Consider the following 15,536-nt stretch of genomic DNA (forward strand, 5'->3'; position numbering starts at 1 on the left):
CTTTGGTCTGATGAGTCAAAATTTTTGATTTTTGGTTCCAACCGCCGTGTCTTTGTGAGACGCAGAGTAGGTGAACGGATGATTTCCGCATCTGTGGTTCCCGCCGTGAAGCATGGAGGAGGAGGTGTGATGGGGTGGGGGTGCTTTGCTGGTGACACCGTCTGTGATTTATTTAGAATTCAAGGCACACTTAACCAGCATGGCTACCACAGCATTCTGACGTGACACGCCATCCCATCTGGTTTGCGCTTAGTGGGACTAATTTGTTTTTCAACAGGACAATGACCCAACACACCTCCAGGCTGTGTAAGGGCTATTTGACCAAGAAGGAGAGTGATGGAGTGCTGCATCAGATGACCTGGCCTCCACAATCACCCGACCTCAACCAAATTGAGGTGGTTTGGGATGGATTGGACCACAGAGTGAAGGAAAAGCAGCCAACAAGTGCTCAGCATATGTGGGAACTCCTTCAAGACTGTTGGAAAAGCATTCCAGGTGAAGCTGGTTGAGAGAATGCCAAGAGTGTGCGAAGCTGTCATCAAGGCAAAGGGTGGCTACTTTGAAGAATCTAAAATATAAAAAATATTTTAATTTGTTTAATGTGTTATTTCATAGTTTTGATGTCTTCACTATTATTCTACAATGTAGAAAGTACAAATAAAGAAAAACCCTTGAATGAGTAGGTGTGTCCAAACTTTTGACTTGTACTGTATATATACTGAAATTGTTACAACTCCTGTTATATTTGTTTTGATCATAGCTGCCGAGTTTTATTCCATGGACTTGATTTCCCTTACTGATATGCTCCTGTTCACTCACATCCCCCCATCTCTGACCCCTGTCCTGTGTGTGTGTGTGTGTGTGTGTGTGTGTGTGTGTGTGTGTGTGTGTGTGTGTGTGTGTGTGAGTGTGTGTGTGTGTGTGTGTGAGTGTGTGAGTGTGTGTGTGTGTGTGTGTGTGTGTGTGTGTGTGTGTGTGTGTGTGTGTGTGTGTGTGTGTGTGTGTGTGTGTGTGCGAGCGTGTGGTGTGTGTATGTACAGACCCTTGGCGTTGCCTCCTTCCAGGACCGGGCTCTGATCAAGAAGAAGGTGAAGTACCTCAAGGTCCAGATGGAGAAGGCTCGGAGGAACCGGCAGAAACTGGACAAACAGCGAGAGAAGCTCCGCAAGAAAGAGCTTGAGCAGCAACAGAAACAAGCCCACAAACCCAGCAGCAAGGGCCACTCCGAAACAGCAGAGGGCGCAGCAGAGTAACCCACGCCTTTAAGACCTACCTCTCCTTGTCTTTCTACCGACCACGGGTACAAAGTAACATCTCCAGGGATAGAAGCAGTCAACAGAACCACTGAGCTGATATACCAGAGGTATATGTGATATGTCTATGATTAGAACACCTAACAGGGCTTGAGTTCAGGCTGTGGAGTCCACTACTACTGGAGGCTGTCGAGCTACTGTACCACCGAACAGATAATTCTGAAATGAGCAGACAGTTGGAAAGATGCTGCCCACCCACTCGTCTGCCTCTCACCTCATTGTACATCCTCGTAGTGTTTCCAAACCTCCTGCTCCATTACATTCTATTTATTTTGCTGTAATTTAGATGTATTTATTCACTCTGAGTATCTTTTTAAAGGTCTTCATCTTGAGACATATCACACCTGTCTGTGGTCCTCCTCTTTCTATGATGTGTTATACAGTTGAAGTTGGAAGTTTACATACACTTAGGTTGGAGTCATTAAAACTCGTTTTTCAACCACTGAACAAATTTCTTGTTAACAAACTATAGTTTTGGCAAGTCGGTTAGGACATCTACTTTGTGCATGACACAATACATTTTTCCAACAATTGTTTACAGACAGATTATTTCACTTATAATTCACTGTATCACAATTCCAGTGGGTCAGAAGTTTACATACACTAAGTTGACTGTGCCTTTAAACAGCTTGGAAAATTCCAGAAAATGATGTCATGGCTTTAGAAGCTTCTGATAGGCTAATTGACATCATTTGAGTCAATTGGAGGTGTACCTGTGGATGTATTTCAAGGCCTACCTTCAAACTCAGTGCCTCTTTGCTTGACATCATTGGAAAATCAAAAGAAATCAGCCAAGACCTCAGAAAAACAATTGTAGAACTCCACAAGTTTGGTTCATCCTTGGGAGCAATTTCCAAACGGCTGAAGGTATCACATTCATCTGTACAAACAATAGTACGCAAGTATAAACACCATGGGACCACGCAGCCGTCATACCGCTCAGGAAGGAGACGCGTTCTGTCTCCTAGAGATGAACATACTTTGGTGCGAAAAGTGCAAATCAATCCCAGAACAACAGCAAAGGACCTTGTGAAGATGCTGGAGGAAACAGGTACAAAAGTATCTATATCCACAGTAAAACGAGTCCTATATCGACATAACCTGAAAGGCCGCCCAGCAAGGAAGAAGCCACTGCTCCAAAACCGCCATAAAAAGGCCAGACTACGGATTGCAACTGCACGTGGGGACAAAGATCTTACTTTTTGGAGAAATGTATTCTGGTCTGATGAAACAAAAATAGAACTGTTTGGCCATAATGACCATCGTTATGTTTGGAGGAAAAAGGGGGCTGCTTGCAAGCCGAAGAACACCATCCCAACCGTGAAGCACGGGGGTGGCAGCATCATGCTGTGGGGGTGCTTTGCTGCAGGAGGTACTGGTTCACTTCACAAAATAGATGGCATCATGAGGAAGGAAAATTATGTGGATATATTGAAGCAACATCTCAAGACATCAGTCAGGAAGTTAAATCTTGGTCGCAAATGGGTCTTCCAAATGGACAATGATCCCAAGCATACTTCCAAAGTTGTGGCAAAATAGCTTAAGGACAACAAAGTCAAGGTATTGGAGTGGCAATCACAAAGCCCTGACCTCAAACCTATAGAAAATTAGTGGGCAGAACTGAAAAAGCGTGTGCGAGCAAGGAGGCCTGCAAACCTGACTCAGTTACACCAGCTCTTGTCAGGAGGAATGGGCCAAAATTCACCCAACTTATTGTGGGAAGCTTGTGGAAGGCTACCCGAAATGTTTGACCCAAGTTAAACAATTTAAAGGCAATGCTGCCAAATACTAATTGAGTGTATGTAAACTTCTGACCCACTGGGAATGTGATGAAAGAAATAAAAGCTTAAATAAATCATTCTCTCTACTATTATTCTGACATTTCACATTCTTAAAATAAAGTGGTGATCCTAACTGACCTAAGACAGGGACTTTTTACTAGGATTAAATGTCAGGAATTGTGAAAAACTGAGTTTAAATGTATTTGGCTAAGGTGTATGTAAACTTCCGACTTCAACTGTATAAAACACCTTTAGACATAATGACAATGTACCCATGGAGGCTGCTGAGGGGAGGACGGCTCATAATCATGGCTGGAACGGAGCAGATGGAATGGCATCAAACACCTGGAAACCATGTGTTTGATGTATTTGATACCATTCCACTTATTCCACCCAAGTCATTTCCACGAGCCTGTCCTCCCCAATTAAGGTGCCACCAAACTCCTGTGCAATGTACATATATGATAATATAGAGATAAATATGTCTAACGTGCCATTTTTTATATAGGCAACACGTTTATCCTGTGCAGATAGCTAGATGGATTTATGGAATCTGAATCTCCCCTCATAGCTCTGATGAAGCACATTACATACTGTATAAAAGGCCTGCGTAGTGGATGGTGGTACAATATCCAGATCTCACCACTAGGGGGTCAGGCCTGTGTAGTGGATGGTGGTGCAATACCGATATCTCACCACTAGGGGTCAGGCCTGCTGCTTGACTCCTACCGCTGGAGAATGACAACAACACTGGAACTACTCAAGAGGAACTCAAGTCTATTGAATAGACAAGTTTCAAGACTTAGTGGAATAAGAACCAAGTCTGTGGGAGGAACAAGAAGTATTTGTGCTCTTTACTGGAACTACACTGGAGGTCCCAACACTGGAATTTCAACTACTGTATTAACTAAACTCTTTACTCTGCATACACTAAACCTGTTGGTGTGAAGTGAACATTTCCATGAATTTGTAACATACCAAACCCTGCTCCAAAAACATGATGGTGAGATTTCAAGAGAAGATCCTGAGTTATGCATAATGTTGCTTCTTCAACCTCCACCTGTAACCTGCTTTCAACCTCTTTTTGATATTCTCTAAATAACTAAAGTAATACCCAACTGCTGCCTTTAGAAAACTAGAGTAGATTTTCGTAATACCACCCGCTTTTAACTGAGTGTTAAAATAGACTGAGACGACATTTAGTCATCCATTATTTTATTTTATTTCCCAAATGTCTCTAAACTGGCAAATAATATGACCATGACATCATTATTTTGTGATTTGACCTTTTCAGATGATTCTGTTTGCGTTGTATGCCCTGGGATAATGCAAAGCTTCTTCTGTTTCTTTGGTTAGAATTCTCAGAACAGGGTGCAGTATTTACCCAACTACCCGGGTTTATTGCTTTGTTTATGTGTTTGTTTATTCGGATCCCCATTAGTTTTTGCAGTAGCTATTCTCCCTGGGGTCCACAAAAAAACACAAAACATGACAAGTAACAAAACACTGATACACTGATAGACAAGAACAGTCACACAATTTTTAAATACAACGACACACAAACAATACAACAACATAATAATACAAACAACAAAACAAAACTGAAACGTGAAGAAAGACACAGAATCAAAAGAGAGGGTTGTGTTTGTGTATAGGTTCATTATTGACTGGGGCCCTTGGTTTCGCCGCAGTACATACACAATTATGGAGATTACAAACATTGCACTAGATACATGCACGCAATACAGTCCAACCATTTTGGATTTTATATTTCAATGTTTCTTAATAGATACTTTTTTTTAAATGTAATGACATTGACATAGTTGTTGTAATGACGCTGTATGCAATATGTCTTTTGAATATATTTTAGTCATTATGTTCCATTATCTTACCCAGGAATCATCATTTGGTCATGTTTACACACAATGTATGGCCATTGAAATGTCTCCATGATGGTGATGCTGCTGTTGTTGCAACGGAGTAGGGTGAAGTTGCCCCTTGACACTGATCTTGTGTCAGTTTTCCATTTCCCCAACTAATGGTTAAGGTAAGAATTGGGGGAGGAGAAGCTGATCCTAGATCTGTACCTAGGGGAAACTTCACCCCGGAGCCTGATACAACAGAAACATGTAAGGCAGCTTTGGATACAGTAGTTTCCATCCCTATTAAAGGCACTAGTTAAAGGGATAGTTCACTCAAAAACAAAACACATCAGCATCACAGTTTCTGCTCTGTACTGAAAGTGCTCTATCTTGAAAACGTGACTGCTGACATGCACAATTCTGTGGGATTGTATTAACAGTAGACTAATGAACAAAATACTTAAATATAGTTTTTGAGTGAACTGTCCCTTTAAAGGCAAGTATACCCGGTGTATTGGTGGATGGGATAAGAGAGAGCAATATGATACCGGCCTCCCGAGTGGCGCAGCGGTCTAAGGCACTGCATCACTATAGACCCGGGTTCGATCCCAGGCTGTGTCCCAGCTGGCTACGGCCGGGAGATCAATGAGGCGGTGCACAATTGGCCCAGCGTCATCCCATCTAGTTCTAGCAACTCCTGTGGCGGTCAGCGCATCAGCGCATTACAGGATCCAACCCGGGTCTGTACGGTGTTTCCTCCGACACATTAGCTTCCGGGTTAAGCGAGCAGTGCGGCATGGCAGGGTCGTGTTTCGGAGGACGCATTGCTCTCTCTCCCGAGTCTGTACGGGAGTTGCAGCGATGGATATCACGAAATTGGGGAGAAGAAGAAATATGATACCGCAATGCCACTTAGATCACACCGGTATTAATGTTTATATCTTATTATTATATTATATTATTTATTATTTTTATGTTAAAAACAAAGCATTTTGGCTATTGTTTATAATAACTTATGCAACATTAGAGTATTAACGCATAATTATAATATCGAGAAATTGTATGATTACCCTTTTGCCAAAAAATTCTAAAACAAATGTTCATAAAATGTTGTAAAAATGAAAATGATCATCAAATCGTGTGATTACCAAGGCTTGAAGTTTGTATGTTAACCCAATTTAGGGCTCTATTCAATCTGTAGCACTGAAGAACCGCTTTATAATGCGGTTGAGACAGCATTCATGGTAAACGCTGCATATTTCGGATCAATCGGAAATTACCTTAATATCACGCGAATCTTCCGCAATACGGATTGAATCCCGCCCTTAAATTGCATAACCAAAAATAAATAAAAAATCCCCTTCCTCTTTCATTGTGATTGTAGTTGCAGCATCCTTCCTCTCAAGTTACCCCACTACTACTCTTATAACAGAGCGTCTGGGCTTATGCTACGATGAAACCCTTTTGTAACACTACTCCAACCTATTCCCAACGCTCACTCACCTAGTCTACCATTGGACAGCACTCTGACTTTTATATGTACAGTAAAAGCTGAAAGCAATATGCTATATTAACCCTGAAGAAGCCTTGTTTTCTACTGTGTCAGTACGCTGCCTGTGTACAGTTTGTGTGATGGGGCTGGGGCTGGGGCTGGGGTTGGGTCGATCTGTCTATGCGAATGTTCTGAGAGCGAGAGATAATCGTGACTGAGAAGCTAGCTGCGCATCTTTTTCTCCTCTCTCCTCTCGTTTCTGTCATTTTCTTACCCTCCCTCTTATTTTGCATTCTGAAAAGTTGAAAGGGCAGCTTTGCATTCTGAAAAGTTGAAAGGGCAGCTTTGCATTCTGAAAAGTTGAAAGGGCAGCTTTGCATTCTGAAAAGTTGAAAGGGCAGCTTTGCATTCTGAAAAGTTGAAAGGGAAGCTATCTGTCAACCTGAATAAAAATGGAGTCACTGTCATTGTTCCGTCGTTTGCCTTCTCTTCTTCTCTACTGTGTTGCGTCTCATGCAGTCGTCCCGTGTCATTTATTTTTCTTCAAACCAGTGTTAGAACAGCACTGAGAGCTTTTCCATTTGTTTTTCTCATGTCTTTCTCTAGCTCTGGTCCAGGGCGTTAGTGCACGTTCATCCACTACACTCGGAGGCAGAGGCAACTCGTTGTTGTTGTCGTCGCCATGGACCAGAGCTAGTCCTTTTCCACCTGTATAAAGAACTCCAGGTGCCAGGATGATGCCTATACTGACAGAGCTCCAGTAGCATTATCAATATGAATTGAACTCCTTATTTTTGTCGTGAAAAACTCAAGAGAACACACTAGGTAGACAAAGTAGTGTAAGGAGTGCGTCCCAAATGGCACCCTATTCCCTATATCAGTACCCCGCCCCCCCCAACAGTACATTTTAATTTTAGCCTTTGACAATGACACCTGATTCAACTTGTCAACTAATCATCAAGCCCTCATTGAGTTGAATCAGGTGAGTTTGTCCGGGGCTACACCGCACAACGTAGCCTTTATTACTAATGTTGTTTGTAAATAGACCCCTCCAGATGAGTTGAACCTGTCAGAGTGAGCGTTTATTCCAAACCCGCCTTGTGTTTCGGTTTTTCTTTCTTAGTATCCTTGTGGTATGACTTATGAGTGAGTATTTGTTTGCAATACTGCATCCCCCATTTCCAGTTGCATTTAAGTGGTTAAATGTTGGTGCTCTATATAATGTATCAAAACTGCACAGCCAGAACAGACGTCAGGAAATGTTCTTGGGTCATAGAAGGATATGGAACTGATTGTGTGCGGCCCTTATGGCACCCTATACCTATATAGTGCATTACTTTGACCAGGGACCATCGGGCTATGTAGGGAATAGGGTGACATTTGGGACCAAGTCATTGATTCACAGCCTGTAGGCCAGTGGAGGCTTCTGAGGGGAGGACGGCTCATAATAATGGGGGGAACAGAGCGAATGGAATGGCATCAAACACATTCAACCATGTGTTTGGTTTTGTTGATACCATTCCACTGATTCCGCTCCAGCCATTACCACGAGCCCATCCTCCCCAATCAAGGTGCCACCAACCCCCTGTGCTGTAGGCTTAGAATATATACACTCACATCACACCCTGCAGACAGTGAATGATACATTCCAGGTCAATTTCACAGAGCTTTGCAGAATACATAGAATATACTTGTTCACTGTTAAACTTGTTTGGCTCCCCTTGTGTCCACATGCAACTAAATATAAATGGCTGTTTGTATACTATTATTATCACCCCCCCCCTCCCCCAATGCTATTCTGTCAGAATGTGCACAGTTGAGGATCAACACTGGCCAACCCACGTCTGCCTGTTTCAATCACAACTGAGTCCCAGGCAATCTGTGTCCCAAATGGCACCATATTTCACCTTTATAGTGTACTACTTTTGACCATAGACCTATGGGTACTCTCTAGACATCCGTGTTGCCACCCACAATGTTCTAATGCTCTGGCTGTTGCCTAGGGTCTGGTTTCCCAGACTACCCAATGGGTGCCACCCCACTCCCACTTTCCTCTCTATTTATAACCTGCCTAAAAACATGACTCCAGAGGGACTGAATTTCACACCCCGCTCTCTTTCCATCCAGCCCTCTCTTCCCGCTTTCACTTCCTCCCTTCCTCTCTCTTTCTAGAATCCTGGTGTGGTGTGTTGTGTTGTGTTGTGGGCGACACTGTCACTTCAAGAGGAGACCCCCAGAGAGGGAGGGGATGTCTATGTGTGTCCGTGTAAGCCTAATACTATCCACCATTTATGACATCATCAGAAGGTGCCTCCATGCCTTCGTGAGAGCAGTAGTAACACCAGAAGAAGAGAAGGGACAGTGGATCATGGAGCAGCTGCTGACCTCCAGACAACAAACTGCTAGGCAGATCAAGGCCCGTTTCCTGGAGGCCCTACAGACCAACAACGTAGCAGAGGTCCTGGAGATACTGTACACCACCAACCTGGACATCGACACCGTGCTGGAGGTGGAGGATAAACGCATGGTCCTGGCCTCATACAAGCAAGGTTGGGTTGGGGTTGTGCTAGTCAGTTTGGATTCCAGACTAGGGTTGTGCATGGTAGGAGTATGCAGGAACTAAGGTAAAGCCATGGTTGTGATTTCATTCACGCATGGTAAAGGTGAACACTGCTAACACTGTTGAAAAACGTTTCTTAAACGGAAGCAAAAAGGGGATTAACATACCTGAATTTGTCCAATAGAAACTCTCGTTTGCAACTGTTGGACTAAAAATTACACCCTATATCAGCTAGATGCAGGCAAGAGTGTGCAAGGTGGTATTGAATGTCACTGTCTGTCACCTCAAATTTGTCTCTCGACCTGTGGGCACCTATGTTGTAAACTTTCATTCATAGGCTAAGTTGTAACAACCTCATGATGGGTATAGGGAAAATGTGAGTATCATGTAGTAGCCTAATCCTATCGCTGTTACATTGAACTGGGTGAATGGAATATGAATGAGAGTCATCCAATATGCTGTAATAGAAATAAGGCCATGCTCATGAAAATAAAATAATCCTCCCTCATCTTAAACGGCACTGACCGCCGCTGCAGCCAATAGCAAGTTGCAGTAGTCCAGACAGGAGATGTCAAGCACCTGAATTAGGACCTGCGCCGCTTCTTGTGTGAGGAAAGGTCGTATTCTACAGATGTTGTAGAGCATGAACCTGCAGGCGCAAGTCACTGCTTTGATATTTGCAGAGAACGACAGGGTGTTGTCCAGGGTCACGTCAAGGTTCTTTGCACTCTGGGATGGGGACACCGTGGAGTTGTCAACCATTATGGAGAGGTCTTGGAGCGACAGGCCTTCGCTGGGAAGAAGAGCAGCTCTTTCTTGTCGAGGTTGAGCTTGAGGTGGTGGGCCGACATTCACGGAGATATCTGCCAGGCACACAGAAATGTGTGTTGCCACCTGGGTGCCAGAAGGTGGAAGGAGAAAAGTAGTTAAGTGTCATCCGCATAGCAATGATAGGAGAGACCATGTGAGGATATGACAGAGCCAAGTGACTTGGTGTATAGAGAGAAGAGGAGAGGGCCTAGAACCGAGCCCTGGGGAACACCAGTAGTGAGAGTACGTGGTGCAGACACAGATCCTCTCCACGTCACCTGGTATGAGCGGCCTGCCAGGTAGGATGGAATCGAAGAGTGTGCAGAGCCTGAGACACCCAGCCTTGAGAGGGTGGAGAGGAGGATCTGATGGTTCACAGTGTCGAAGGCAGCGGATAGATCTAGGAGGATGAGAACAGAGAGAGAGTCAGCTTTGGTAGTGTGGCGAGCCACCGTAACACAGAGGGGTCAAGTGTTGGTTTCTTGAGGAGGGGAGCGACTCGGGCCATTTTGAAGTCAGAAGGGATGCAGCCAGTGGTCAGGGATGAGTTGATGAGGGAAGTGAGGAATGGGAGAAGGTCTCCAGAGATGGTCTGGAGAAGGGAGGAGGGGATGGGGTCGAGCGGGCAGGTTGTCGGGCGACCAAAGCTCACTAGTCTCAGGATGTCATTGGGAGAGAGAGGGGAGAAAGAGGCTGAATAATGATTGTAAAAAATTTAATATTTTATTTGTTTTTTTCACTACTCTAGGTTTCTGGTTGCCGGACTACAAGCTAGAGTGTTCTTGGGCGATGGCCCTCCACGTTTGTGTGATGTACAACTACCTGGAGACAGCCCTGGTGCTGCTGCAGAAGGGGGCGGCGGTTAACAGGAAGCCCAATGGGAAGACCCCGCTTCATGTGGCCTGTACGGTCGCCCACGGCGACTGTGTGGCCCTGTTATTGGGCCACGGAGCGAGGGTCAACAGCCTGTCTCTGAGCGGACACACACCACTACACTATTGTATAACTAAAGAGTCTGTGGAATGTGCCAAGCAACTCATTCTTAATGGTGAGAATGGATGGCGATTAAATGAAAAATACAGGTGTTCAGTGCAGGTCAAATCGTGTTATTTTGAGGTTGCCATGTCTTTGGATATGCAAAATCATGTGATTAAGTAGGCATTCTGTACTTATGCATGTTCTATCTCCCTGCCTCCCTCCCTCCCTACCTCCAGGGGGCGATGTGAACAAACCCAGTCAGAGCAAAGACGAGGACACACCTTTACACACGGCAGCCCGCCTGGGCATCCCTGAGCTGGTGGCTCTCTACATCTCCCACGGGGCCCAGGTGGACGCTGTCAACTCTCTCCAGGAGACGCCCCTGATCACTGCAGCCTTCTGGGCTCTGGACATCCGTGAACAGACCTACAGCGAGGACCACCACCTGGTCTGTCGCATGCTGCTGGACCACGGCGCAGGTGAGGTAAAACAGATTAGTGTTCTGGGTCACTCCTAACAGATGAGGTCTGGGGCCATACTGTATGTATCAAGTGTCTCAAAGTAGGAGTGCTGATCTAGGATCAAGTCCCCCCAGTCCATGTTGTCTTATTGATTGTGATCTTAAAACCCGCTAGAGTCGATGTCCGCGCCCCCGCAGAAATACTAATTAGAATTTTTTTAAACCTGTCAGTTTAAGCTAGAGATATCTGTTTTCTGCATTGGATGCATCTCAATCCACAGCATCCGCCGATGTCGCACTTCCACATCTGCTGTGAAAGGTGACAGAGCTAGAGCGGTGTTTGTCAGACCGTGAGAAAACCCGTCTTCTTTCAGCCGATCTAGTATAGCCGATCTGCCAACACGATGGTGTTCTCCGTTTTGCTCTATGACCCCCACAAGCTTCTTGGGACTGGTCTGAAGTCAGTACAGCCGATCTGCCAACTTCTGTCTGTAGCGTCTGAACAGTTAGGGCTACACACTAATGTTTTATTTTTATTTTTATACTTAACATTTTTACATTTTAGTCATTTAGCAGACTCTCTTATCCAGAGCGACTTACAGTTAGTGAGAGCATATTATTTTTTTTCATACTGGCCCCCCGTGGGAAACGAACCCACAACCCTGGCGTTGCAAACGCCATGCTCTACCAACTGATCTACACGGAAAGGTGAGACTCTCACGAACACGTACATGTCGGTTGCCCACAGGCCTCACAAGACTTGTCTCAAGGTCCCTCGGTACCAGTTGAAAAAATGAATGGAAGTATATATGGAGACTGTTTAGTGCCAAAAATAAGGGATTAAATACATGTAAAAAATATATATATATTGTTTCCTGATCTTTCTTATATCTCTCAGATATAGGACAGACACTTCAGAACAAACTTCCTTTAGATTTTTTGGAGGACTATCTGTTGTTCCATGTAGTGAATCTGTTATTCAATGCGTTTGTACGGGCTAATAGCAGTAAGGCCAAAACATTTTTTTCATCAAATATAGATGCATTATCATCGTCAGGATGCAAAATTACTTTGTCTGTGTCTCATCACACCCCTACAGAAGGCCTCACATCATATCTTCTAGGCATTTGTCTAGGTAATTGTGTATGCTAAATACTGTTAGAAAAAAATATGAAAAGGATGCAAACTACATTACTGTTTACCCTTTGTTGGTTCCAGACCCTAACCTTTATGAAGATGACTATAAGACAGCCCTGCACAAGGCCTCCTGGAACTGTGACCACGTGCTGATGCAGATGCTGCTGGAGGCGGGGGCGGACACTACGACCATGGACATCAACGGCTGTGAACCCATCCAGTACGTCCTGAAGGTCACCTCCGTCAGGCCCATGGCCATCCCCGAGTTCTGTTACCAGCTGCTTCTCAACTTCGGAGCTCCACGGGTCTACCCGCCGCAGTTCCACAAGGTAGGGGAAACACATAGAGGTCAGTGGAGATACCCGCCGCAGTTCCACAAGGTAGGGGAAACACTTAGGAGGTCAGCAGAGATACCAGCCGCAGTTCCACAAGGTAGGGGAAACACATGGAGGTCAGCAGAGATACCCGCCGCAGTTCCACAAGGTAGGGGAAACACATGGAGGTCAGCGGAGATACCCGCCGCAGTTCCACAAGGTAGGGGAAACACATGGAGGTCAGCGGAGATACCCGCCGCAGTTCCACAAGGTAGGGGAAACACATGGAGGTCAGCGGAGATACCCGCCGCAGTTCCACAAGGTAGGGGAAACACTTTGGAGGTCAGCAGAGATACCCGCCGCAGTTCCACAAGGTAGGGGAAACACATGGAGGTCAGTGGAGATACCCGCTGGAGTTCCACAAGGTAGGGGAAACACATGGAGGTCAGCGGAGATACCCGCCGCAGTTCCACAAGGTAGGGGAAACACTTTGGAGGTCAGCAGAGATACCCGCCGCAGTTCCACAAGGTAGGGGAAACACATGGAGGTCAGTGGAGATACCCGCTGGAGTTCCACAAGGTAGGGGAAACACTTTGGAGGTCAGCAGAGATACCCGCCGCAGTTCCACAAGGTAGTGGGAACACTTTGGAGGTCAGTGGAGATACCCGCCGCAGTTCCACAAGGTAGGGGAAACACTTTGGAGGTCAGCAGAGATACCCGCTGGAGTTCCACAAGGTAGGGGGAACACTTTGGAGGTCAGTGGAGATACCCGCCGGAGTTCCACATGGTAGGGGAAACACTTTGGAGGTCAGCGGAGATACCTGCAGGAGTTCAGTGGTGTAAAGTACTTACATAAAAATACTTTAAAGTACTTAAGTCGTTTTTTGGGACAACTTTTACTTTTACTTCACTACATTCCTGAAGAAAATAATGTACTTTTTACACCATACATTTTCCCTGATACCCAAAAGTACTCATTACATTTTGAATGCTTAGCAGGACAGGAAAAAGGTCAAATTCACACACTTATCAAGAGAACCTCCCTGGTCATCTCTACTGCCTCTGATTTGGCGGACTCACTAAACACAAATGCTTTGTTTATAAATGATGTCTGAGTGTTGGATACTGCAAGCTTCACAAAAAAAAAAGTAATTGTTAAAACATTTCTAGCCTGTCTATGGGTAACATGTTATGCTCGACCCGCTCAGTTTTTCACCACAAAACACCAGAAAATTGCCAAAAAGAGTAGAACCAGCTCACCTGCTTTTATACTATGATTTGACTATTAGATGTTCAATGTTTATTTTGGAAAAAAATATTCAAAAATGAATAGTTTCACCATATTAAAACAAGAGTTCCTTTTACATAACAGGGTTGACCTTCAAATGAGGGACAGACATTATATGTGATTAGATGAATCACTAATCACATGGAATAAATAATAACTAGGGCTTTACAATGATGGTGAAAACTTGTTGTACAATGTTTGGGTTAAGTGGGTTAAAATCTTCCAAGAAGTCACAGAGGGTGCACAGAGGGACATGTAACACATTTGGCATTTTAGCAAGTCTTTATTCATATTAAAAATCGGATTTATTGAATTTTCCATGTGATCTATGTTAAAGGCCACGTCATTTCATATAACAGGCTTTTAAAATTAAATATTGGTGCACAATTCTACTTAAAATATCAAAGGAATGCAAAAGGTACTCATTTGGAGGAACGACCCATTTGTAGGTGTTGCAGGCCTGCCATGAGTATCCCAATGCAGTGGAAGTCATGATGAACTCATATGAGCGCATCAAACCCACCAACAAGTGGAGATCATCCATTCCTGAAGCCTCCTACAAGGTAACCCACAAACATACAGTCTCAAATCTCATTGTTGGTCTATGCAGTATTATAAAGTTAAACAAATAAAAATGTTGCTGACTTAGTTTCACACTAATCAGGACCAGTCTGAGATACATTTAAGATGATATCATCACCCCAAAGGGATTATGCACTGACATTAATTTACCTGTATCCTCCATATTATAGTGAATTTGAACCCGGGTCCAGCGACTGTCAACCCAACACCTTAGCCGTTACGCCTAGAGATCCAAACCTTTTGACAAGGTCACTATGTGTTGGGTTAAGGTCGCTATGTGTTGGGTTAAGGTCGCTATGTGTTGGGTTAAGTTCTCTATGTGTTGGGTTAAGGTCGCTGCAATATGTTTCTGTTTTGTTTCTCCAGCAACATGAGGAATTCTATAAGTCCATGTTTGATGTGTGCTCCAACACTCCCCGTGGTCTGATGCACCTGGCCCGGTGTGCTGTCAGGAGGGCTATGGAGAACCGCTGCCACACGGGGGTAGGTACCCTCCCCCTACCTCCCCCAATCCAGAGATACCTGCTACTGGAACCTGAGGGGACCTTCTATTGATGGACTTGCTGACTAGGTGTTTGACTGAATTATCTATCTTCAGAAGACAGCTGCCCTGAGCGATACAAGAGAGACAGTATCTGATGCTATTGGTAGTGGTATGGATGGAGGGAAGTTTAGGTTAGTTAGTGCTTATGTGCACAGGTATACAGAACACTGCCACTTCCACACCCTAGGTGGCAGCAGAAACTGGGTCAGGTGCTAAACTCGATAAGCAATGGATTGCTCACAGGTGGGGGCAATAAGTGACTGCAGGTCATTGCAAAGAGTGAGTTTGGATTAGACTATTGGCCTGGCGGCCAGCCAGCGTTTGTGTAAAAACGTTTGTTGTTTTCCTTTTTGTTTATTATTATTGTGTCACCACACTACCATTTGGGCTGGGCTAGAATAGAGTTGAGACAGAG

The 15,536-nt window shown here is 44.6% G+C and overlaps 1 protein-coding gene and 1 pseudogene across 2 annotated transcripts in view; both read left to right on the forward strand.

The window, feature by feature from the left end:
• Nucleotides 1–1,899, forward strand: part of LOC311119897 (neurabin-1-like) — a 61,579-nt pseudogene extending 59,680 nt beyond the window's left edge. Inside the window, exon 18 of the transcript XR_014615245.1 lies at nucleotides 1,041–1,899. The product of XR_014615245.1 is annotated as a neurabin-1-like (transcript). The remainder of the gene's footprint in view (nucleotides 1–1,040) is intronic.
• Nucleotides 1,900–8,696: 6,797 nt separating this feature from the next.
• Nucleotides 8,697–15,132, forward strand: asb4 (ankyrin repeat and SOCS box containing 4; the record flags this gene model as incomplete). The annotated part of the gene is made up of 6 exons (XM_084157155.1): nucleotides 8,697–8,997; nucleotides 10,567–10,866; nucleotides 11,033–11,275; nucleotides 12,475–12,722; nucleotides 14,445–14,558; nucleotides 14,944–15,132. The coding sequence occupies 6 exons, from the start codon at nucleotides 8,697–8,699 to the stop codon at nucleotides 15,130–15,132; spliced, it is 1,395 nt and encodes a 464-aa protein (XP_084013281.1).
• Nucleotides 15,133–15,536: the final 404 nt, after the last annotated feature.

This window comes from Coregonus lavaretus, assembly GCF_964263955.1.
Source record: "Coregonus lavaretus genome assembly, chromosome: 3".
NCBI classification, from domain to species: Eukaryota; Metazoa; Chordata; class Actinopteri; order Salmoniformes; family Salmonidae; genus Coregonus; species Coregonus lavaretus.